Genomic DNA, 22,211 nt, shown 5'->3' with positions numbered 1-22,211 from the left:
CCTTCCTTCCTTCCTTCCTTCCTTCCTTCTTTCCCTCCCTCGCTCCCCCTTCCTTCCTCCCTTTTCTCTCTCTCTCTCTCTCTCTCTCTCGCCCCCTCTCTCCCTCTCTCCCTCCCTCCCTCCCTCGCTCCCTCCCTCCCTTCCTCCCTTCCTCCCTTCCTCCCTCCCTCCCTTGTCTTTCTGTCCTTTCTTTTTTGAGACAAGGTCTCACTCTGTTTCACTCTGTTGCCTAGGCTGGAGTGATTCTCCCACCCCAGCCTTCTGAGTAGCTGGGACCACAGGTGTGTGCCACCACACCCAGCTAATTTTTATTTTTAATTTTTTGTAGAGATGGGGTCTCCCTGTGTTTCCCAGGCAGGTCTTAAACTCTTGGGCTCAAGTGATCCTCCTGCCTCGGCCTCCCAAAGTGCTAGAATTAAAGGCACGAGCCATGTGTCCTGCCCTATACCTGTTTCTTTTTTTTTCTTTCTTTCTTTTTTTTTTGAGACAGGGTCTTGCTCTGTCCCTCCAGGCTCACTGCAGCCTTGGTCTTCTGGATCCAAGCAATCCTTCTACCTCAGCCTCCCAAGTAGCTGGGGCCACAGGCGTGTGCTACCACACCCGGCTAATTTTTTGGTTTTTTACAGAGACAGGGTCTCACTATGTCTTCCAGGCTGGCCTCAAACTTCTGGGTTCAACCAGTCCTCCTAACTTGGCCTCCCAAAGTATTGGGATTACAGGCATGAGCCACTGCGCCCGACTTTTTATTTGTAAAATGAGGAATTTAATAATACCTCACCTATAGGGTTGTTTAGAAGACCGGATGAAATAATGCACATATAGAGCTTAGGGCAGTGTCTGGCTCATAGTGAGTGTAGCGTAGTGGGGAGCATTTTATTATTATTAACACTATTAGTGCCATAGCACTGAGATGGACTGGGACTTTCCTGTGTCTTCCCCTCAGCCATTGAGATAACAGAAGTCTCCATGCTTTTTCCCAAGCCTTGGAGTACCTTCTAGAGGTACCTAGAGGCAAGTGGAGCTGGTGCTTTAACTCAAACTCTAGGCTTTAGGACCTGCAAGAAGGATGTGTGGAGGCTGGGCACGGTGGCTCATGCCTGTAATCCCAGCACTTTGGGAGGCCAAGGTGGGCGGATCACGAGGTCAGGAGATCGAGACCATCCTGGCTAACACGGTGAAACCCCGTCTCTACGAAAAATACAAAAAAAATTAGCTGAGTGTGGTGGCGGGCGCCTGTAGCCCCAGCTACTCGCTACTCGGGAGGCTGAGGCAGGAGAATGACATGAACCCGGGAGGCAGAGCTTGCAGTGAGCCGAGATTGTGCCACTGCTCTCCAGCTGGGTGACAGAGCGAGACTCCGTCTCAAAAAAAAGAAAAAAAAAAAAAAAGGAAGGATTTGTGGAACCACAGAATGGAGGCTGCTGTGGGAGGAGGGATGGACGGGACCCCTGTGAGCTCTCCTGGCCTGGTGAGATGGTCCTTTCCCGACGCTCTGACTTGAGGAGAGGCATGGAGCCTTCTCTGACTCTCAGCCTCTCTTCAAGCCCATGTGGGAGATTCATACAGTAGTGCCCTCTTATCTGCAGGGCATGTGTTCCAGGACCCACAGTGGATGCCTGAAACCAAAGATGGCACTGACCCCCTGATAGCTTGGGTCCAGTTGCTGTCAACTGGAACATGTTTCTGTTCATGTCTTCCACCCACACATTCAATGCTTTTTCTATCTTAACTAAGCACTTAGCATGCGGTGTGGCAGTACCTTTTGCAGTTCGAGGTGTGACAGCAAAACTGGCATAAACTTCTTTTTCCTTCTTTACAGTTTCACGGATACAAGATTCTTACTATAGAGCGTAGCAACCTCAGCATTAGATTCTTTTTCTTATTAAGTTGAAAACTTTTACCTTTTCACTTAAAGGGAGCACATTTTGGCTTCTCTTTGGCATATCCAAATTGCCAGCATCACTACTCTTGTGCTTTGCGGCCATTATGAAGTAAAAGTAAGGATTCTTTGAACACAGGCACTGCGATACCATGACAGTCAATCTGATCACTGAGATGGCTACCAAGTAACTAATGGGCAGGCAGTGTAGACAGTGTGGATCCTTGGGACAGAGGGAGGGTTCATGTCCCGGTCTGGATAGAGTGAGATTTTTTTTTTTTCACCGAGATGGAGTCTTACTCTGTGTCGCCCAGGTTGGAGGGCAGTGGCGCGATCTTGGCTCACTGCAAGCTCCGCCTCCCAAGTTCACACCATTCTCCTGCCTCAGCCCCCCGAGTAGCTGGGACTACAGGCGCCCGTCACCACGCCCGGCTAATTTTTTTTGTATTTTTCGTAGAGATGGGGTTTCACAGTGTTAGCCAGGATGGTCTCGATCTGACCTCATGATCCGCCCACCTCGGCCTCCCAAAGTGCTGGGATTACAGGCTTGAGTCACCACGCCCGGCCGAAAGCGTGAGATTTTATCAGGTCACTCAGAACAGTGTGCAATTTAAAACTTAGGAATTGTTTATTTCTGGAATCTTTTTTTTTTTTTTGAGGTGGAGTCTCGCTCTGTCGCCCAGGTTGGAGTGCAGTGGCGCTATCTCGGCTCACTGCAAGCTCCGCCTCCTGGGTTCATGCCATTCTCCTGCCTCAGCCTCCTGGGTAGCTGGGACTACAGGTGCCCACCGCCACACTTGGCTAATTTTTTGTATGTTTTAGTAGAGACGGGGTTTCACCATGCTAGCCAGGATGGTCTCGATCTCCTGACCTCGTGATCCGCCCACCTCGTCCTCCCAAAGTGCTGGGATTATAGGCTTGAGCCACTGCACCTGGCCTGGAATCTTTCATTTAATATTTTCAGATCAAGGTTCACCTTGGGTACCTGAAGCTGTGGAAAGTGAAACCAGTGGATAAGGAAGGAGTGACTTTATTTTTACTGCTCTCACATTGTATGTGTTTGAGAAAGAAGTCGAGAAATTATTTTCCTATATACTCATTCTCCCAACACACATCAAACTGTCCTGCTTCTTCATCAAACCTGGTTTTCTTGGCCAGGTAGATGAGATTTCGTGGATTTGTGCTGCTAGCTAAAGACATGGCAAGGGAAACCAGTCGTCCCCACCCTTCTGTCTACCCTGGCTCGCTGTTTCCTCCCTCCTGCTTACCTGATTCTTGCTTCCCTCTTTTGGATGGTGGGTTTAAGGTCTGTGTTTTCACTGCACCTTCAGCGAAGTAGAGGCCTTTGTGCAGCCATCTTCGTGAAGAAGAGATCTCGGGCTGCCATCTCTCCCTAGTCTTCCCTGGACCTCAAGTGCCCAGTGTAAAACATGATCTGAAAGAACAAAAATAATATCTTAAATGGAATAATGCCTTTTAAGCTATTTTTGGCTGGGTGCGGTGGCTCTTGCCTGTAATCCCAGCACTTTGGGAGGCCAATGCAGGCAGATCACTTGAGGTCAGGAGTTCGAGACCAGCCTGGCTACCAACATGTGAAACCCCGTCTCTACTTAAAAATACAAAAATCAGCCAGGCATTGTGGTGGGCATCTGTAATCCCAGCTACTTGGGAGGCTGAGGCAGGAGAATTGCTGGAATCTGGGAGGTAGAGGCTGCAATGAACTGAGATCGTGCCACTGCGCTACAGCCTGGGTGACAGAGTGAGACTCCGTCTCAAAAAAACAAAGGCATTTTCAAATCATGACTCCTCCTCTCTCCCTTACAATGACTTTAGGCAGCAGTCCCCAACCTTTTTGGTACCAGGGACTGGTTTTGTGGAAGACAGTTTTTCCACTGACCCAGGTGGGGAATGGTTTTGGGATGATTCAAGCACATTACATTCATTGTGCACTTTGTTACTATTTTTTAAAATTATTTTATTTTATTTTTTTTTGAGACAGAGTTTCATTCTTGTTGCCCAAGCTGGAGTGCAGTGGCACAATCTTGGCTCACTGCAACCTCTGCCTTCCGGGCTCAAGCGATTCTCCTGCCTCAGCCTCCCAAGTAACTGGGATTACAGGCATGCGCCACCACGCCTGGCTAATTTTGTATTTTTAATAGAGACGGGATTTCTCCATGTTGGTCAGGCTGGTCTTGAACTCCCGACCTCAGGTGATCCGCCCGCCTCAGCCTCCCAAAGTGCTGGGATTATAGGTTTGAGCCACCGCGCCCAGCCTGTGCACTTTATTTCTATTATTATTACATTTAATATATAATGAAATAATTATATAACTCACCATAATGTAGAATCAGTGGGAGCCCTGAGCTTGCTTTCTTGCAACTAGACAGTCCCATCGGGGGGTGATGGGAGACAGTGACAGATCATCAGGTATTAGAATCTCATAAGGAGCACGTAACCTAGATCCCTCGCATGTGCAGTTCACAGTAGGGTTCACGCTCCTGTGAGAATCTAATGCCGCCGGGGATCTGACAGGAGGTGGAGCTCAGGCCGTATGCCAGTGATGGGGAGTGGCTGCAAATACAGATGAACCTTCACTCACTTGCCTACTGCTCACCTCCTGCTGTTTGGCCTGGTTCCTAACAGGCCGCAGACAGGTACTGGTCCATGGCCTGGGGTTTGGGGACTTCTGCATTAGGGAAACTGTTAGGAGGACTTGCTGACCTCAGGAGTACCCAAGGTGCCTTTATCTTTGTGACCTTTGATCTCTCAGGGTCACTAAGATGGAGCAAGGACCAGTTCCTCTGGCAAAGCCAAGGCCCAGAGTGGTGGGCGGGAGGCAGTTCTTCCCCACTGCTCCTCACCTCTCTCCATCTCCTCCCTTCTCACCCCCAAGTCTGGTCACACAGCGAGCCTGCAGTTTTCAAGGTAGCTTGTCAAGGACATCTCCTGACTTGCACGTTCACCTCCTGACCTTGTTCCTGCTGTAAATTTGTGAATTAAGTGGGGACACAGACATATGCAGAGACTACTGGTGGCAGTACTAGCCTTGTATTTCAGTAGAATATATTCGGTTCATTTCCTTCTTCCCAGTCTCCCTGAGTGATGGTTCCAGAACCCAGCCCCCTGCACTCCGGCTTTTCCAAGGTGGAGAAATTGGCGTGTAGGCAGCTGATCTGAACAAGGGCTGGTAGCTCTGTATTTTCTCCTTGGGTTGAACAGTCACCATGTCCTGCTCCTCCCACTACTGTGGAGCCAAGCCTACCACTGAAGCTGTCCCCACTGGGGCTTCTCACCCAGCCAGCCACCATCTCACCCCAGATGTCACTGTCCTGATCATCTCTGTTGTCTGGCCCTGTAACCTGTTTCCATCTTTCTCTAAGTTCCCACCCTCTCTGTCCAATCCAGATTATCACAGCTGGTATCTTCCCCATTCTCTTCACTCAGGCAGTCACGAACGTCATCTCCAGGCAGTTTCATTTTGCCTCCCCTTGTGGCCCCTGCCCTTTGTACCCAAAACAAAGAGAGGCAGTCGACTGTCCCTGGCACAGAGTTTGTGCTGCCTGGGCCCTGCCTCTCTGCCTGCCTCAGAATCTGGGCTGAAGAATGGGCCCTGGGAGGGAGACTGGATTTCTTTGATTCTGAGCCCCATGTTTTCCACGTGTGACATTTCTGAAGTCAGGACATGTCTCAGAATCATTGGCACCTCCAATATGGGAGTCTTCCTTGTAGTGTCTCAGAATGGCTTTTAGGTGAGAAAATAGTGATAAGGAGACAATGGTAAGAGGATTGGGCCCCTTTCCGCAGTGAGCCAGGCTTCTTGTACGCCGCGGTCTCGTGGGCACGTCACAGAGTGAGTTAATTCCCTGTGAGGTCTGAGTCTGCCAGGATGAGGAAGACCCGTTGCTAACCCTTACAGGAGCTCACAGTGCAGGGGACGGCCCAGAACCAGCGCAGTACAGGGGATGAGGGATGAGCCAGGCCCAATGGGAACCCGTGTGGCACTGGGAGCCTATGGATCTGCTCCATTCCGCCCACACTGACTTTTCTCACCACTCTTACCAGTCTTAAAAGAACACAGCGTGCAGCAGTACCTTTGCATTCCTCCATAGGCAAAGATTTCCAGGAAAACCAGAGGAAATGATAGCATATTGGGTGCCTTCTGCCTTGGTCTGATTTATTTATTTTTTTTTTTTTTTTTTTTTTTTTTTTTTTTTTTTGAGACGGAGTCTCGCTCTGTCGCCCAGGCTGGAGTACAGTGTCCGGATCTCAGCTCACTGCAAGCTCCGCCTCCCGGGTTTACGCCATTCTCCTGGCTCAGCCTCCCGAGTAGCTGGGACTACAGGCGCCCGCCACTTCGCCCGGCTAGTTTTGTATTTTAGTAGAGACGGGGTTTCACCGTGTTAGCCAGGATGGTCTCGATCTCCTGACCTCGTGATCCGCCCGTCTCGGCCTCCCAAAGTGCTGGGATTACAGGCTTGAGCCACCGCGCCCGGCCGGTCTGATTTATTTTAAAATCTGAGCCTTCAGTAATGGCTACCTGGGCCCCCAGCCCAGCCACTGCTCTTGGCCTGTTAGCCTCCTGGCGTGGGGAACAGAGGCGCTGTGAACCCCACCTGCTAACCCTGATGGCCCTGCTTGCCCCACCACAGCTGGAGCTGGCCACAGCCAAGAACGACATGAACCGGCACCTGCATGAGTACATGGAGATGTGTAGCATGAAGCGCGGCCTGGACGTGCAGATGGAGACCTGCCGCCGGCTCATCACCCAGTCCGGAGACCGGTAGGTGCCTCCCCTGGCCGTGGGGCCTTCCGAGGGGACGCAGCCCCAAAGACCCTCAGGCAGTGACTGGGTCACATCTTGCTGTGGGGCTGCCCTTTGGGAGTCACCTGGTGTGGCTGACCCAGACCCACAGCTCTCTCCCTTGGCAGTTGGAAGACGCTGTGTCCTTTCATGGCGGGAGGACTGAAACCTCCCGAGGCCACCAGCGCTGGTGGTTCCCCTGGTTAGAGGCAGTTTAAAAACTGGCAAGGAACACAAGGGTTGTGGGGTAGATTTTATCTAACGTCAGGGCCATGATTTATGCATTTGACCCTGTGTAAGTGACACCGCAACAAGAAAGTGAATTTTTAAAAATCACAAAAATACTGCAGATAGACATAAAGCCAAGGCCGTAGAGTCAGGGTGCTGGAGGCTCAGCAGCTTCTCTCCTACTGTGACTTCAGCTATTTCTTTTCTTTTTTTTTTTTTTTTTTTTTTTTTTTGGCTCACTACAACCTCTGCCTCCTGGGTTCAAGGGATTATCTTGCCTCATGCTCCCGAGTAGCTGGGATTACGGGCACCTACCACCACACCTGGCTAATTTTGCACTTTTAGTAGAGATGGGGTTTCACCATGTTGGCCAGGCTCGCCTTGAACTCCTGACGTTGTGATCCACCCTCCTTGGGCTCCCAAAGTGCTGGAATGACAGGCGTGAGCCATCAGTGCCTGACCTCAGTCTCAGTTCCCAAGACGCAGGCGGGGCCCATTTCCCTGTCAGGGTGGGGTTGGAGAGACTCAGTCCCTGCCGCTCCCTCGCCATCCCGCGGCCCCGCCCTCGCTTCCGGTACTTCTCACCTGCTGCCAGAGGATGAGGCAGCAGGAAGAGGAGTGCCGTCTTCAGGATTCCTGCCTGCCCCAAGGTTGACGACTGGTGTTTTTTTCTAGAAAGTCTCCTGCTTTCGCTGCGGTCCCGCTTAGCGACCCGCCGCCGCCGCCAAGCGAGGCTGAGGACTCCGATCGCGATGTCTCATCTGATAGCTCCATGAGATAGAGACCTGCCTCTCCCTTGCACCCGAGGCCCTCGCAGCTGGGAACTCAGCAAGGCAGAGGGTGGGGCTGCACAGAGGGGAGCATCAGCTGCAGCGGTGCACCAGGCCTGGCCCCTGGGGACGGGCACTCCTCCCTCGGGCTTCCTCCCTCGGTCTTGGCTTCTCCAGGGCTCTGGGGTGTCTGGAGCTAGGCTTGGCCCTACCATTCTGGGGCCATTTCCACCGCAGTTGGGGCTCTCCTGCCTTCACGCGTGGGTGTCTGCTACTTCCCCATCTTTAAAATGCTGCCAGAGCGATTGCGGCCCCTCACCTTGTCCACGTATCAGGAATGTGAATGTGGGAACTTTCCTCCATCCCTGTGGTCCGGAGCCAGCTCACTGTCTTCCGCACTGGTGCTGACTGGCCCAGGCACTGGCGTGGAATAGAACGCCATTGGGGGCTACACATGGCCTCTGCAGCACACGCAGTTGGAGAGGGCTTCTGTCCCTGTCAGCGGCGGAAGGCGTTGGGGCTGGCCGGGGCACCTTGTCCCTGCTTTGGTCCACATGCTCACGCTGTCCACCTGCTGGGTGGAGTGTATGTGGCTGTGGCCCTCCCTCGTGGATGTGCCGTGCTTTAAAGAGGCCTTAGTGCCCAGGATGGGCACAGTATTTTGACGGGCGGTGGGAGCTCTTGCTCTCATGGTCACCGCAGAATGACAGAGAAGGTGACGCTCCGGGCATGCGTGCGCGGGTGTATGTGCGCTCAGGGTCTCTGTTTAAGTATTAGCTAAACATGTGCCTCCTCCGTGTCTGTCATACTCTAACAGGCTACAGTGTCCCTGATTCTTCGAAAAGCCTGGAGAAATGGGGGAGATGCAATTCACAATGCCTTGGTATAGGAGGCTGTGTTGAGCTGACATTCAAATGGATTCTTTAATAATAATGAAAGTGGCGAGTATTTAATGTGCACTTTGGTGTCACTGTCTCAAGCACTTCCTAATATTCACTAGTTTGACCTCTGAGGTAGGTACCTTTTTTTTTTTAAGATGGAGTCTCATACTCTGTTGCCCAGGCTGGAGTGCAGTGGTGTGGTCTCAGCTAACTGCAGCCTCCACCTCCCGGGTTCAAGCGATTCTCCTGCTTCAGCACCCCTGTAGCTGGGACTGTAGGTGTGCACCATCACTCCCGGCTAATTTTTGTAGTTTTAGTAGAAACGGGGTTTCACCGTGTTGGCCAGGCTGGTCTCAAACTCCTGACCTCAGGTGAGCCGCCCACCTTGGCCTCCCAAAGTGCTGGGATTACAGGTGCGTGTGCTCTACCAAGGTATGTACTTTTGTCTCCACTAGGTAAGTGCACATGCAAAATGAGGCCTGGGAGTAACTGCCCAAAGCAATTGAGCCTTTCAGTGGCAGAGCCAGGGGTCTGGTCCTAGGTCCCAGCGACACGCCTTGCCCCTACCCAAGCTACCTTAAGGGTGATGATGCAAAGTCACTTTGACACATCTCTTCCTCAAAACCGTGCGAGGTGGGCGTTAACTTTTAAATATTTTAAAAGATTTAAAATCTTAAATCTTTTAAGATTCTATAGCGCTGCCCATCTTGGGCATGGTTTTAGGTTCTTGTTTACCTAGATGAATCCTCCTGAAGACCTTAGGGGCTGGCCACAGTGACGTCCTCAGATAAGACAGGCGGGCACAGCAAGCAAGAGTCCTTGCTCAAGACCTCACAGCTGGGGAGGCCAAGCTGGAATTACCCGCTGCAGCTCAGCTCCAGGCTGAGGTCTACGAACCAGTCACCAGCCCAGCGTGAACCCCGACTTCCTCCACCAGTCACCCTCCCTGGGGCTGCCCCTAGAATAGCTTCTTCCACGTTTGGCCAACAGCAGATAGCCTAGGACTAGAGCAAGGACAGGAAAAGGCCTTGTTCTCTGAAGTAGTGGTGCTAGCTTTCTGTAGCACTCAGTCTGAGCAGAAGCAAATGGTAAGCAAGGCTGTTTGGAGGCCCTACCCTCCATCTGAGGGGAACGTACCAGGTCCCTCCCAGCAAGAATGTCTCACCTTGACACAGCCCAGCTTCCCTTCCCTCTGCCCTAGACCCTAGGATAAGACAGGACAAAGAACTGGCTGAGCACAGGGGATTTTATTGATGGTACACGACAAAGTGGGGCTCCCTAGGCCCCTCCCCTCTTCAAGGGGTCTACATGGAAACTGTGAGGGGAGATTCAGTGTGGCGGGGACTGAGTGTGGCAGGGACTCCCCAGCAGTGAGGGCCTCTCTCTTCCTCTTGTGCTCTCGCTGGGGCTGGTGGTCCAGGGGTCTTACTCCTTGGAGGCCATGTGGGCCATGAGGTCCACCACCCTGTTGCTGTAGCCAAATTCGTTGTCATACCTAGAAGATGAAGAGTCGTTAGGGCCCTTTTTCTGAGCCAGTCACCAGAGGGCGCCAGACTCTGCACCACTTTTTAAGAGCCTGTCTCTGGCCCCAGCCACATACCAGGAAATGAGCTTGACGAAGTGGTCGTTGAGGGCAATGCCAGCCCCAGCGTCGAAGGTGGAAGAGTGGGTGTCGCTGTTGAAGTCGGAGGAGACCACCTGGTGCTCAGTGTAGCCCAGGATGCCCTTGAGGGGCCCTCCGACGCCTGCTTCACCACCTTCTTGATGTCATCATATTTGGCAGGTTTTCCAGACGGCAGGTCAGGTCCACCACTGACACGTTGGCAGTGGGGACACGGAAGGCCATGCCAGTGAGCTTCCCGTTCAGCTCAGGGATGACCTTGCCCACAGCCTTGGCAGCGCCAGTAGAGGCAGGGATGATGTTCTGGAGAGCACCGCGGCCATCACGCCACAGTTTCCCGGAGGGGCCATCCACAGTCTTCTGGGTGGCAGTGATGGCATGGACTGTGGTCTGGAAAAGGAGGGAGTGAGGCCCTGCAGAGTGCTCCCCACATCACCACCCCTCTACCTCCCTCCCTACCTTGAAAAGAAATTATGGGAGAGCCAGTCCCCAGAACCCCCAACCCCCAGGGTTGCATGCAGCCCTGGCAGGGAGGAGGAGCCAGTCCTGGATGAGAAAGGCAGGAGCCTCAGTCCCATTCCTCAGCTCTCATACCATGAGTCCTTCCACGATACCAAAGTTGTCATGGATGACCTTGGCCAGGGGTGCTAAGCAGTTGGTGGTGCAGGAGGCGTTGCTGCAAACAAAGGGGGGGCGCAAGTCAGGGGAGCGCGTCCACAGGGGCCAGGCTGGCCGCTTCTCCCCCGGCCCTGCCTTCCTCACCTGACGATCTTGAGGCTGTTGTCGTACTTCTCATGGTTCACACCCATGACGAACATGGGGGCGTCCGCAGAGGGGGCGGAGATGATGACTCTTTTGGCTCCCCCCTGCAAATGAGCCTACAGCAGAGAAGTAGACAGTTATAAACCCGGGTTCTGCCTCTGCAGGGCCCAGCCAGCTTCCCCTACCGCAGGCCCTCCTGCACTCACCCCAGCCTTCTCCGTGGTGGTGAAGACGCCAGTGGACTCCACGACGTACTCAGCGCCAGCATCGCCCCACTTGATTTTGGAGGGATCTCGCCTGTGGGGTGGGAGAGACAGGGATAGGACATACTGAGGGACACGAGGTTACCATGTACCCAGGGGAGCCACACCACCCTAGCTGCCCCCCACAGCACATTTCTCCCACTGCCTTCCACTCACTCCTGGAAGATGGTGATGGGGCTTCCATTGATGACAAGCTTCCCGTTCTCAGCCTTCACGGTGCCATGGAACTTGCCGTGGGTGGAATCGTACTGGAACATGTAAACCTGCGGGAATACGCGAGGGCGTGAAGGGACTGCCTGGCAGCCAGGTGGCTCATCCCACACCAGCTTTGGGGCAGCACTCACCATGTAGTTGAGATCAATGAAGGGGTCATTGATGGCAACAACATCCACTTTACCAGAGTTAAAAGCAGCCCTGGTGACCAGGCGCCCAATACGACCAAATCTAAGAGACAAGGAAGAAGGCATGAGGAGGGGAGGCTTCTCCACAGTATGGGAGCTGCCCTAGGACACCTCCCCATGAAGAGGGCGAATGCAGCATCTCCTTACCCCCAGGAGGGCCCAAGAGGTCGAACTGTATCTCCCTTAAGCTCCCCTGCCAGGCTGGCCTGGCTTTACGGCATGGCTGCAACTGAAGGCTCCACTGCTGCCTAACACCCCCAGTCATAGGAAGCCCTTTCCAGGAGAAGCGGCCATGTGGGGCACTGCCACCCCCAGTCTAGGCACAAGCTTTGCACGTGGCATTCAGCACCCTACTATGCCACCCCAGGAATGCTTGCTGCTGCCTGGCTCAGCTTCAAACTGCACCGTTTAAGAAGACTTGGACACTCAGCATCACCAAACTCAAAGGGCAGGAGTAAAGGTCAGAAATTAATTGGACAGGGCAAGCCCACCCCTTCTCTAAGTCCCTCCTACGAAAGGGACAGAGATTGGGCCGGGGCCGGGGCGGGGGGAGTTGTTTTTTAACCCCCTAGTCCCAGGGCTTTAATTTGCAAGCTTCCTGTCCTTTCCTAGCTCTTTTCCAGAAATCAGGAATGAGCACAGGTGTGTGTATGTGTGTGGGGAGAAGGGATGGGAGACAGCCCAAGCCCAGGCCCCCAGTTACAGAAAGGTCAGCAGCTATATTTATCCTCAGACCAGGGTGCGGTGGGAGATCTGGTTTCTGGAAGACGGAATGGGGAGAAGGGCAGGTTTCCCGAGGCTCCCAGACACCCAATCCTCCCGGTGACATTTACAGCCTGGCCTTTGGGGTCGGGTCAACGCTAGGCTGGCAGGGAAAGAGGGGGGCCATGAGGTGAGCCGCCGCTGCAGGAAGGGGCCACCGCCAGAGGGGCCATTTTGCGGTGGAAATGTCCTTTTCCAACTACCGGTGACTCAGCTCCCCCCGGCTTGGCACCAAGCCACAGCCACCACACCTCTAGAGGGAGGGGACACAGGAGGACGCCATAAACCCACTTCTTTGATTTACCAGAGAATTATCTAGAAAAAGCATCACCCGAGGGGAAATCGGGCTTGCAGCTCAGGGGCCGACTTGAGAGCAGGGGCCGGGAAGCCTCGCTCCACCTGACTTCCCCGCCGCACGCGGCTCCACCCACCGAGGCAGGGGCGCAGGGTTAGTCACCGGCAGGGTTTCCTAACGTTGGCCATTCATTTCCTTCCCGGTTGCAACATGGCGGCCGCTCTGCCGCAGGCGCAGCCTCCGGACGGGGATGCACCCGCTGCGCACTAGCACCCCCCGGCCTGCGGTGCCGGAGGCCATGGGGGAGGGGCTCCTCTGCGACACGTGACCTCGCAGAGCGCGAAAGGAAAGAAAGCGTCCCCAGCTAGGGGTCCGGGTCGGATAGGATCTCGGGCAGGAGGAGGGACCTCCTGTTCCTGGGGACTAGGGAAGGAAGGCTCCGGGGAGATGGCGCCGCAAGGGCGGAGCTGCACCGGGCGCCACAGCCTGGGTGCGGGGCTCCGCCAGGTCCGAGCGCTGACCTTGAGCTCTCCTTGCCGGGCACAGCTACCCTACCCCGATACGACAGCAAAGACCCGGAGCCCGCAAGGCTCGTGGACGCAGTTCGTGGGCGGCCCAGGGCCCCCCAGCCACCCACGAACTCACCCGTTGACTCCGACCTTCACCTTCCCCATGGTGTCTCAGGGATGCGCTGCGCGGAGAGAGAGAACAGTGAGCGCCTAGTGGTCCCGGTCGACACCCACGCCTCCCCTCCCCTCCCCCCACCCCCCCAGCCTCCATGCTCAGCCCGCGTCGCATCACGTCCTCTCGCCCGCCTTGCAATGCGGAGGCCCGCCCAGGCCGGGCCCGGCCCGGGCCGAGCTCGAGCTCGAGCTCGCGCCCGCGCCCACCCCGCAGCGGCGCGAACCCGTCCGGCCCGCGCCCGCCCCTGCGGCCTTCAGGCCCGTCCCTAGCCTCCCGGGCTCCACTCCGCCCGTCTTCACCTGGCGATGCAAAAGAAGATGCGGCTGACTCTCGAACAGGAGGAGCAGAGAGCGCAGGGGGAGGCTGCGGGCTCAATTTATAGAAACCGGGGGGCGCGGCGGCAGGCGGTGACTCTGACCCCGCCTCCCGCCGGGCTCAGCCAGTCCCAGCCCAAGGACTTGAGGCCTGAGCTACGTGCGCCCGTAAAACCGCGAGTAGCCGGGCCCTGCTTTCTCCCTGCTCTTTTTTTTTTTTTTTCCGCAGCCGCCTAGTTCAACTGGGCACGCATCAAGCGTGTGGGCCCCGACGAAGGGGGGAAGGGTCTGAGACTGGCCCGATGGGAAGGTGATCGGTGCTGGTTCCCAGGACTGGAGTGTGGGCAGCAGGAGACTAGGGAGTCAGGGACGGGGGCCCTTACACGCACGGATGAAACAGGACTTTGGGAGCGACTGAGATGGGGAATTGGAGCCGGAGCCCTGCACGTCTGGCGGCTGCACGCGGCCTGCCCCCTCCCCTTTCTTTCAAAGGCTGAGAGGCGGGAAAGTTGGGGAACTTCTCCTCGAGGCTCTGCGGTAGTGACACCGGAATAGCTGAGGCAAAGGGCTAGGAGGGGCCCGTGGGCCCTTCCCAGCCCCCACTTCCCCCTCCCCATCTCCTGGCTCCTGGCCTCTCTGGGACCGAGGCCTGGGCTGGGCACTGGGCAGTGGGGGCCTGGAGAGGAAGGAGGCCCGGGAGGCGGCTTGAGGGGGAGGTTTTTGCACGGAAGGTCACGATGTCCTGCAGCCCTGTAGCCTGGACCTGATGATTAGGGCAGACAGTCCAGGCCCTGTGTGCGCCAGCGGCTCTCCCCGGGCTGGGGCCCCAGGCGGAGGACAGGATGGCTGGTGGGGGCCCAGAGGCCTCCCACAAAGTCACTCCTGGAGACCCGTGGGCTGTGCTAGGGTGAGAGACAGTGTGCCTTTCACTCCATCCAGCCCGGGGCGAAGAGCGGGACGTGAGGGCGGAAGTCCCTCCCCGCCCTGGGACGTGCAGGCGAGCCAGGAGCCAGGGACTCCCCTTCACTGGCTTCGCTGGGGGATATTGAGGGCAGGGTGAGTCAAGAAGAGGGAAAAAGTGGGAAAAGAGGTCTTGGGCACATGGTGGGAACAGGCCCCCTGCCCCTTCCCACAGGGTGTCCATTTCTCTGGTAGGAGGGCAGAGGGCCAGGTTTGTGAGTGTGGGATGGGAGCGTGGTGAACACTTGTAAGGAAGGGGGTGGGGTGGGGTGGCCTTGGCCCATCAGCAGGTGCATGGGAGGGGGATCCTGGGCCTCTTTGCTGGCCCAGCATAACCTGACACCAGCCCCCTGCCCTTCTAGCTAAAAGCCGTTTGCTAAGTTTAGCCCGCCTGGTGATAATCTTTGCTTAAAAGGCACCCACAGGACTCCAGTCCTCGTCCCTGCCTTTCTGGGATTGCCTTTCCTCCTGGGACCCAGAACCCGGCTGTGTTCTCGTCTGGCTGCCATTGGCATGGTTGGTGCGGGCTTTTCACAATGACCACCCAGAGCAGAGTAGCAAGAGCAAGGCAAGAGGGTCCTTAATGGTGGAAGGGTGGAGTGGGGGAGCGGAGGAAGCCCCACCTCTGACTCAGCTATTCCTGCATCCAGGACCATTAACCCTTTCCCATCCAGAGCGTTAAGAGCGCCTCCATGCTCCTGCACCACCCAAGCGTGATTTGGGGGCGCCATCTTCCCCTCTGCATCATGTCATTTTTCATTACTGTCTTCTCCCTGCAAAGAGGGAGCTCAGTGCCCAGGGAGCACTACTGACGTAGTGTGCTGTTGTCATGACAGCCGAGGCACCAGTGTGGTCACGACAGCCAGCTCACAGCCTCCGGTTCTAAGGTGACTCAGCAGAGAAGACTTGAGGAGCTGGAGAGGGGTGGGCAGGCTTCAGGAGCAGCCGGCCTGCAGCATAGCCCGCGCCCCCTGCAGACCTGGGAACAGTGAGGAATGCGGGAGACAGACCTTGTCTCCTGCAGAGTTGGAGGGGATCATGACCTGACCTGCCACCAGCCTGGCCCAGTCTGCTGCCAGCCTTTGGAGATGGGATTAGGGAACACGAGTGGGGGTGGGGTGAGGCACAGAGAGGAGAGCAACCCTTGGTCTAGAGCAGGTTTTCTCAACTGTGACACTATTGACATTTTGGGCTGTGTAATTCTTTGTTGAGGGGCTGCCCTGTGCACTGTAGGATGTTTAGCAACATCCCTGGCCTCCTCCCACCAATGCTGGTAGCATTCTTCCCCCACAGGCTGTGACAACAGAAAAGGCCCCAAGTGTTGTCAAATGTCCTCTGGCAGGCAAAATTGCCCCCGTTCAGAAGCACTGATCTGGAGCCAAGGCACTGCATAATTCTCCCCAGAGGCTGGCTGGTCACTGTGCAGGGTCCGGAGGTGGAGAGGGGAAAGGTGGCAGTGACGGGGCAGGAAGCTCATCTGCCACCCTGGGACAGGCCCTAGTTCTCTGGGCTCACTCATCTCTCTCTGCACTGATAACCCTCTCTCTGCTGCGTGAATCTGGGCTATTGTGAAAGAGGAAACAAAGATAAGCTTAGGAAAAAATGTCTAAAAGTATATAAAAACATTTATTCATTAGAAAACAAGGAGATTGGCAAACATATTCCAAAGTGAAAGCAGCTCAATGCAGTTCAATTAGGCTAATTTAAGAGAAAGGCCTTGCATTTTAAAGATTGTGTATGTATTTTTTTTTTTTTTTTTGAGACGGAGTTTCACTCTTGTCGCCCAGGCTGGAGTGCAGTAGGGTGATCTCAGCTCACTGCAACCTCTGCCTCCCGGGTTCAAGCGATTCTCCTGCCTCACCCTCCCGAGTAGCTGGGATTACAGGTGCCTGCTATCACGCCTGGCTAATTTTTTATTTTTAGTAGAGACAGGGTTTCTCCATGTTGGTCAGGCTCGAACTCCCGACCTCAAGTGATTCACCTGCCTCGGTGTCCCAAAGTGCTGGGATTACAGGCGTGAGTCACTGCACCCGGCCAGTGTTCTTTGTTTTTTTTGTTTTTAAAGACAGACAAATATTTTACAAGGGAAACAATTCGAATTCCAGGTCACCCTACAAGACCCCTGCACAGGGAAGACAGGAGCGTGCTTCCTAGGGTCTGCGCTTACGAGCTGATGCTCTGAGAATGGGGGTTGTTTTCTTGGGTGTCTCGTCTTCTGTCATCTCTGCTGAAAGATCTATGCAAAGAATTAGAGGAATAAGAAAAAGCTGAGTCATAAAGATGGTGAAAAATAGGTATCAGACAACAAGTGGGACAATCCCACACCACACTGCAGAAATAAAATCCAGGCTGTACAGGACAGAGCATCTACACTCAGGCCCCCACAGCGGGTCCTGTGGAAACCAGCCCTCCGCACCCTAGCTGCGCGCCTTCTGGGCCGGGGACAGGCGGGAGCATCATACCTTCCTCACTGGACTCATCGCTTGAGAAGACAACTTTGGGTTTCTTTTTGGAAGCTCGCTGCTGGGTGTTTGGATGCCGACGGGTAGTACGGCGGGGCTCTGGTGTGACAAAGTCATTGTCTGAGACTATAGAAGCCAGAGGTTGGTGCCTAGAAACTAGAAAAGGCAGGAAAATGTGATTTAAAAAAGAAGAAGAGACAAACCACTGCAGGAGGGGAAGGCCCAGTCTGGTCTCGCCAGTACAGCCTGCCTCACGCACCAGTGGAGGGTTTCTTGGCGGATGGGGCTCTCTGGCTACCTGTTTGGCCAATCTCAAGCTCGTCGATTCCATCCAAACCTCTGGTATGACAGGCCCGAAGCTTCTGCTCAAATTCATCTATTACAGCCTGGAGGGAGAAAAGGCGATGAAGAGCAGGCCTGAAAACAGTTGCTTCTGATTAAAAAGAAACAAGGCCATGGAAGACATGGAGGGCCTTAAATGCACATTACGAAGAAGGCAAGCTGAGAAGGCTCCATGCTGGATCGTTCCAGTGATACATTCTGGAAAAGACAAAGCGATGGCAACAGTAAAAAGACCAGGGGTTGTGAGGACAGAGGGATAAATAGGTGGAGTGCAGGGGATTTGTAGGGCAGTGAAACTCTTCTGTATGATACTGCAATGGTGGGTACATGTCATTACGTACAGTGAACCCCAGTGTAAACCATGACTTTGGGAGATGAGGTGTCAATGTAGGTTCAGCGTAACAAATGTACCTCCCTGGTGCAGGATGTTGACGGTGGGGAAGGCTGTGATGTGTAGGAGCAAGGGGTAGATGGGGACTCCCTGTACTTTCTGCTCAATTTTGCTTTGAACCTAAAACTGCTCTGAAAAAGAAAGAAAAACTAAAACAAACAAGAATTGGATGAGACGCTGCTTTGGTTGTGTTTTTGGAGTAATAAAAAAAGAACTGGCCGGGCGCGGTGGCTCAAGCCTGTAATCCCAGCACTTTGGGAGGTCAAGACGGGCGGATCACGAGGTCAGGAAATCGAGACCATCCTGGCTAACACGGTGAAACCCCGTCTCTACTAAAAAATACAAAAAACTAGCCGGGCGACGAGGCGGGCGCCTGTAGTCCCAGCTACTTGGGAGGCTGAGGCAGGAGAATGGCGTGAACCCGGGAGGCGGAGCTTGCAGTGAGCTGAGATCCGGCCACTGCACTCCAGCCTGGGCGGCAGAGCAAGACTCCGTCTCAAAAAAAAAAAAAAAAAAAAAAAAGAACTGGAGAAAGATCTGGTCTTGGGTCACTCTGGCAATTTGGTTGCAACCAAGCTGGGGATAAGGAGGACGGGAACGTGACTGCAAGAGCTGGAGGCTGCCCAGGGTCGGCAGATGTCTCAGCCAGCCCGGATCCTGTCCCGCACTGCTCACCTTGCTCTCAGGCTTGGCCCAACGTCGCAGCTTGCCCACAACTGACAGAAAAGCACTGAAGATGGACTCATCTGACAGTTTGTCTCCAAAACAGTCAAAATTGTCAAGCATCTTGCGGAGGCCTCGCTCTGTGAGGGGCAGCTGTGACACACAGTAGGCCAGGTCTCGCTGCTGCCGCTCAGTTCTGCAGACAGGAAGGGCTTTGTGAGGAACCGGGAGATCCAGCCAGTAAAGGCTCAACCTTCCCCATCAGCCTTCCCAGTCCCAGGGATGCCGTGGTGCCAGCAGGGAAGGGGTGGGGGATGGACCTTTCTCCCCTGCAGGGCCCTGCTCAGGACAAAGAACCCTCAGGGAGGCCAGATACCGGGCTGTGCGGAACCGTTGACACAGCTTTTCCACCAGGCTCTCTGTCTGCTTGTCCTTGGTGATGTAGGAGAGGAGCTGTCTGCAGGAAGGGGAGATGAGGATGTGCGATGGCCCAGGGCCAGCTCTGCCATCCACCAAGACCAACCCTGGACCCTCCCCCAGCCCCATCTTCCCTGATGTTCTCTGCCAGGGCCTCTGCCTCACCCCTCCCCTTCAGCAGAGTCCCCTTCAGCAGAGAAGGACCCCCACCTCAGGAATTTCCACTGGGAATGGACATTAACAGGAACAGCGGCTCAGCAGTGAGTGCCACTGTATCCTGCCACCATGTTAGGAACTTGATCTTACTTAATATTTTCAAGAACTAAGGGTTAAGTATCATCAGCCTCAGAGGAAGAGGAAATAGGCACAAAGAGGCTAAGTTATTGCTGAAGGCTGTACAGCTAAAAAGTAGCCGAGGTGGAATTGAAATACAGGCGTGTCTGATTCCTAAGCCTGTGCTATGTGGAAAATGTGCCCCAGGGCCCAGGGAACAATACTTCATGATGGTGTGGAAAGGCTCTTCCTCCACCCCCAGCTCGGGGTCTGACAGGCGGCTGATGATATCTGGAAGGAGATTATAGATTGCGTTGCCCTGTAAGACAGAGAGAGCCGTGTTAAGGAGATGAGGTGACCGACATATTCACTCTGCAGCAAGCCCTCAGTGCCTCGCTGCCTCTCACCTTGTGGGAGAGCTCGTTGAAGAAGTTCTTGGCCAGGGCGGCAATCTGAGGCTCGGGGTCGATGAGCAGCACTGCCATCTCGCTCACCTGCCCCTTCACCTTCACCATATCCTTGAGGATCAGGTGGGTCATCACCAGCCCCGCTGTTTTCCGCACTTGCTGAGCAGGGTCCCGGAGGCTAGGAATGGAATTGCGGGTCATGGGGACCGAGACCTCTGGACTACACCCTAACCCGGGTAGAAAAGGCCCTCAGCCGGAATGGATCATCCCATGCTCCGCCACTCCAGAAGCAGTCAGAAAGCTGTCTAGAGTTGAAAGCTGGAGTGGGGAAAAGAGGTGAAGCTTCTAACCGGAAGTGTCAGTCCCACTGGGGTGACTCTGAGCCAGGGGCCTGTACAGATCAAGTATCAAGTATCAAGCAGATGTTCGCAGTGATGCCAAAGCCTAGGGGAAGAGCCCTGGGGATTCTCACACTGACTCTGAACAGACTCCAGAGCTCTTGGGAACTACCACCACGTTGTGAGGGGTCTCTTACCGCGCATACAGATGAGGAGTCCAGGGGTCCACCAGATTGGGAAAGCGGATGGCCAGATCCCCAGTGGCAACCATGAGGTTAGACCGGACAATGGGAAGTGGAGACTTTTCCAGCATGGTGAACAGAAGACGAAGCTGGGAGTCACAGAAAGTGGCACTAGGAGCAAGAAGAGGATCATCAGGGAAGCCACTTCATCCCCATCTTCCGTGAGAAGGTGGTACCAACCCCACGGCCTACCTGATCATGCAGAACTTGCCAAGGGCAAGTGAAGCAGCTGCAGAGAGGTCTGGGTTGCTATAGAGGCCTGGGTTGTTGCAGACTTTAAGCAAGAGTGGAACAAAGGCAGCCAGTGTCTGTTTGCCTGTTGGAAGAGTAACTGCAGGTTTGGGACAGGTTATCTCAATTGGGAAGAAACTGCCGAGTGCAGCAAGTTTTCTCACCATCCAACAGTTCCATCTCGCAGATGCCGCGGATGAGTTCTGCCTCTGTGTCATCTGCTGTTGCCCCAGCCAGCCCCAGCTCCTCCTCCATGGTGGTCTCAGAGCTCGTATTCTAAAGGGAAGGAAGGCGGGGATCATGGACACGCAGGCATCATTTCTGATTCCAGCCCATACTTTATTTGGCATGAACAATGTGAGGAAGGGCAAATTCTACAAAACCATTTGGAGAATTGTCAAATGTGTCTGTAAAGAGAAAGGATTCCTGAATTAAACAGGGAAACAATGAGGTCCCCATTTGTTTTTAAGTTGCCAAAGTGTGTTTCTACACCTCTTCCTCATGGAACACATCGTTTCCTATGTATGGTAAACAGATGGATCATGCCAGACAATGGTTCAAAGTCACAGAGGTCAGACTTTTCTCCAGTGCTGCAAGGCTCTGTGTCTTATTTGTCTGCAAGACATCACTGCCTCTAGTGGAGAGAACACAAGGCCCCATCCCGGGCCAGGCCAGCAATGAAGGCTGATGGAAAAGGCGGGCGGGTATGTGCGTGTTCTAACAAACCCTGCCTCAGACAAAAAGCCTCTATCTTATGCTGAGGTGTCTAACTCCACACTCTGCATTGACCTGAATCTTTCCTTCCTGGGTGATCACTGACAGTTTCATCATTGTTCACACGAACGTTTCCTAGGGTAGTAGCCACAGAGACGCAGAAATTCTTCGCTTCATGTAATAGCAGAGGAGCAGATTGCCGTAAGGGGATCAGCCCAGCTCTGAGCTGAGGTAATGAGATAATCTGGGAAGGGCTGAGGACATTCACACACCTTCTCCTTGGGATCTTTGGTCTTGTGCTCCTGCTCTTCCCGGAGAACTCGGCGCCGACAGAGCTCTCCACTCACTGCCTGCTCCAAGTGGACCAGCTGCTGCAGAGCCACATCCCCAGCCAGGGACAGCAGGTTCATCAACAGGAAAGTGGGGAGCATTGCGGGGGACTCCTCTAGAGGAGAGGGAGAGGGAAGGCGGGCAAAGAGACATTTTTAAGTCCCATCAAACCTGAATCTGATTTTTACTGATCTTCCCCTTGCTCACATGCTATTCGAACTAGTGAAGTCAGAGTTGGGGGTGGGAACTGGCCCAACTTCAACTTGGACAAAACGAGACAGCGTACACTAAGGGTCGCTGCAGACAGTGGTGGTGGCAGTGGCTCCTGGCCCTGCAGGGAAAACAGAAGCTGGCTGCCGCAGTGGGTCAACCCCTGCCCACTTACTCGGGTCCTCCTGACTGGTTCTCTTCTCTTCTAGCTTCTCCAGGGCCTGTTTTGCACAGCCCTGCAATATCTGGGCACAGATCACTTCGGGGCCCTCTGCCAGTTGGTAAATGAGGGTCACTGCCACCTCTTTGAATGGGATCCACAGTGGGTCTGGGTGGACAAAGCCTGCAGGGGAGAAGGGAGAAGTTGTTCACTGCAACGAAGGGCCCAAATCTGCCCAAGGCCTTTCCCGAGAGCTCACCTTTTGTGACCGTCTCCCGCAGTCGCTCAAACAACCTGTGTTCCTGAGGCAGCCGGAAGGGGGGGTGACGCTTGCCCAGAGAGGGCTGTGGAGAACAAGACAACGTGGGTGTGTGTACGTGGTGGACACAAGGATCTCCACTCTCCTTAGT

The 22,211-nt window shown here is 54.5% G+C and overlaps 3 protein-coding genes across 15 annotated transcripts in view; 1 reads left to right on the top strand and 2 right to left on the bottom strand.

Moving 5' to 3' along the window:
- The window catches only part of IFFO1 (intermediate filament family orphan 1), a 17,045-nt gene extending 8,408 nt beyond the window's left edge, over window positions 1-8,637 (top strand). For 5 of the 8 annotated variants that reach the window (XM_017883343.1, XM_017883337.1, XM_017883340.1 and 2 more), the window contains 2 exons: window positions 6,529-6,659; window positions 7,584-8,635. In XM_017883343.1, the coding sequence (XP_017738832.1) occupies window positions 6,529-6,659; window positions 7,584-7,689 (237 nt within the window). In that variant the 3' untranslated portion in view covers window positions 7,690-8,635. Of the gene's footprint in view, window positions 1-6,528; window positions 6,660-7,583 lie in introns of all 8 variants that reach the window. The other 3 variants (XM_017883341.1, XM_017883335.1, XM_017883339.1) reach the window with 1 other exon arrangement.
- A 1,150-nt stretch (window positions 8,638-9,787) lies between these two features.
- GAPDH (glyceraldehyde-3-phosphate dehydrogenase) lies at window positions 9,788-13,713 on the bottom strand. Its single transcript, XM_017883344.1, is given in 11 exon segments — window positions 9,788-10,054; window positions 10,160-10,289; window positions 10,292-10,348; window positions 10,351-10,570; window positions 10,775-10,856; window positions 10,943-11,058; window positions 11,149-11,239; window positions 11,362-11,468; window positions 11,550-11,649; window positions 13,309-13,354; window positions 13,647-13,713. Coding segments are annotated over 10 exon segments (1,002 nt in total). The 5' UTR covers window positions 13,338-13,354; window positions 13,647-13,713; the 3' UTR covers window positions 9,788-9,984.
- A 2,515-nt stretch (window positions 13,714-16,228) lies between these two features.
- The window catches only part of NCAPD2 (non-SMC condensin I complex subunit D2), a 29,289-nt gene continuing 23,306 nt past the window's right edge, over window positions 16,229-22,211 (bottom strand). For 2 of the 6 annotated variants that reach the window (XM_017883332.1, XM_017883334.1), the window contains 13 exons: window positions 22,061-22,145; window positions 21,817-21,984; window positions 21,374-21,546; window positions 20,552-20,663; window positions 20,349-20,472; window positions 20,112-20,267; window positions 19,577-19,754; window positions 19,394-19,488; window positions 18,856-18,936; window positions 18,492-18,675; window positions 17,343-17,469; window positions 17,084-17,239; window positions 16,229-16,857 (listed from right to left, as the gene is read on the bottom strand). In XM_017883332.1, the coding sequence (XP_017738821.1) occupies window positions 16,772-16,857; window positions 17,084-17,239; window positions 17,343-17,469; window positions 18,492-18,675; window positions 18,856-18,936; window positions 19,394-19,488; window positions 19,577-19,754; window positions 20,112-20,267; window positions 20,349-20,472; window positions 20,552-20,663; window positions 21,374-21,546; window positions 21,817-21,984; window positions 22,061-22,145 (1,725 nt within the window). In that variant the 3' untranslated portion in view covers window positions 16,229-16,771. Of the gene's footprint in view, window positions 16,858-17,083; window positions 17,240-17,342; window positions 17,624-18,491; window positions 18,676-18,799; window positions 18,937-19,393; window positions 19,489-19,576; window positions 19,755-20,111; window positions 20,268-20,348; window positions 20,473-20,551; window positions 20,664-21,373; window positions 21,547-21,816; window positions 21,985-22,060; window positions 22,146-22,211 lie in introns of those variants that run through there. The other 4 variants (XM_017883333.1, XR_001887541.1, XR_001887539.1 and 1 more) reach the window with 4 other exon arrangements.

This window comes from Rhinopithecus bieti, unplaced genomic scaffold, assembly GCF_001698545.2.
Source record: "Rhinopithecus bieti isolate Rb0 unplaced genomic scaffold, ASM169854v2 scaffold_13342, whole genome shotgun sequence".
Lineage (NCBI taxonomy): Eukaryota > Metazoa > Chordata > Mammalia > Primates > Cercopithecidae > Rhinopithecus > Rhinopithecus bieti.
The sequence above is the reverse complement of the archived record's forward strand: the minus strand, read 5'-3'. Positions and strand labels throughout refer to the sequence as shown.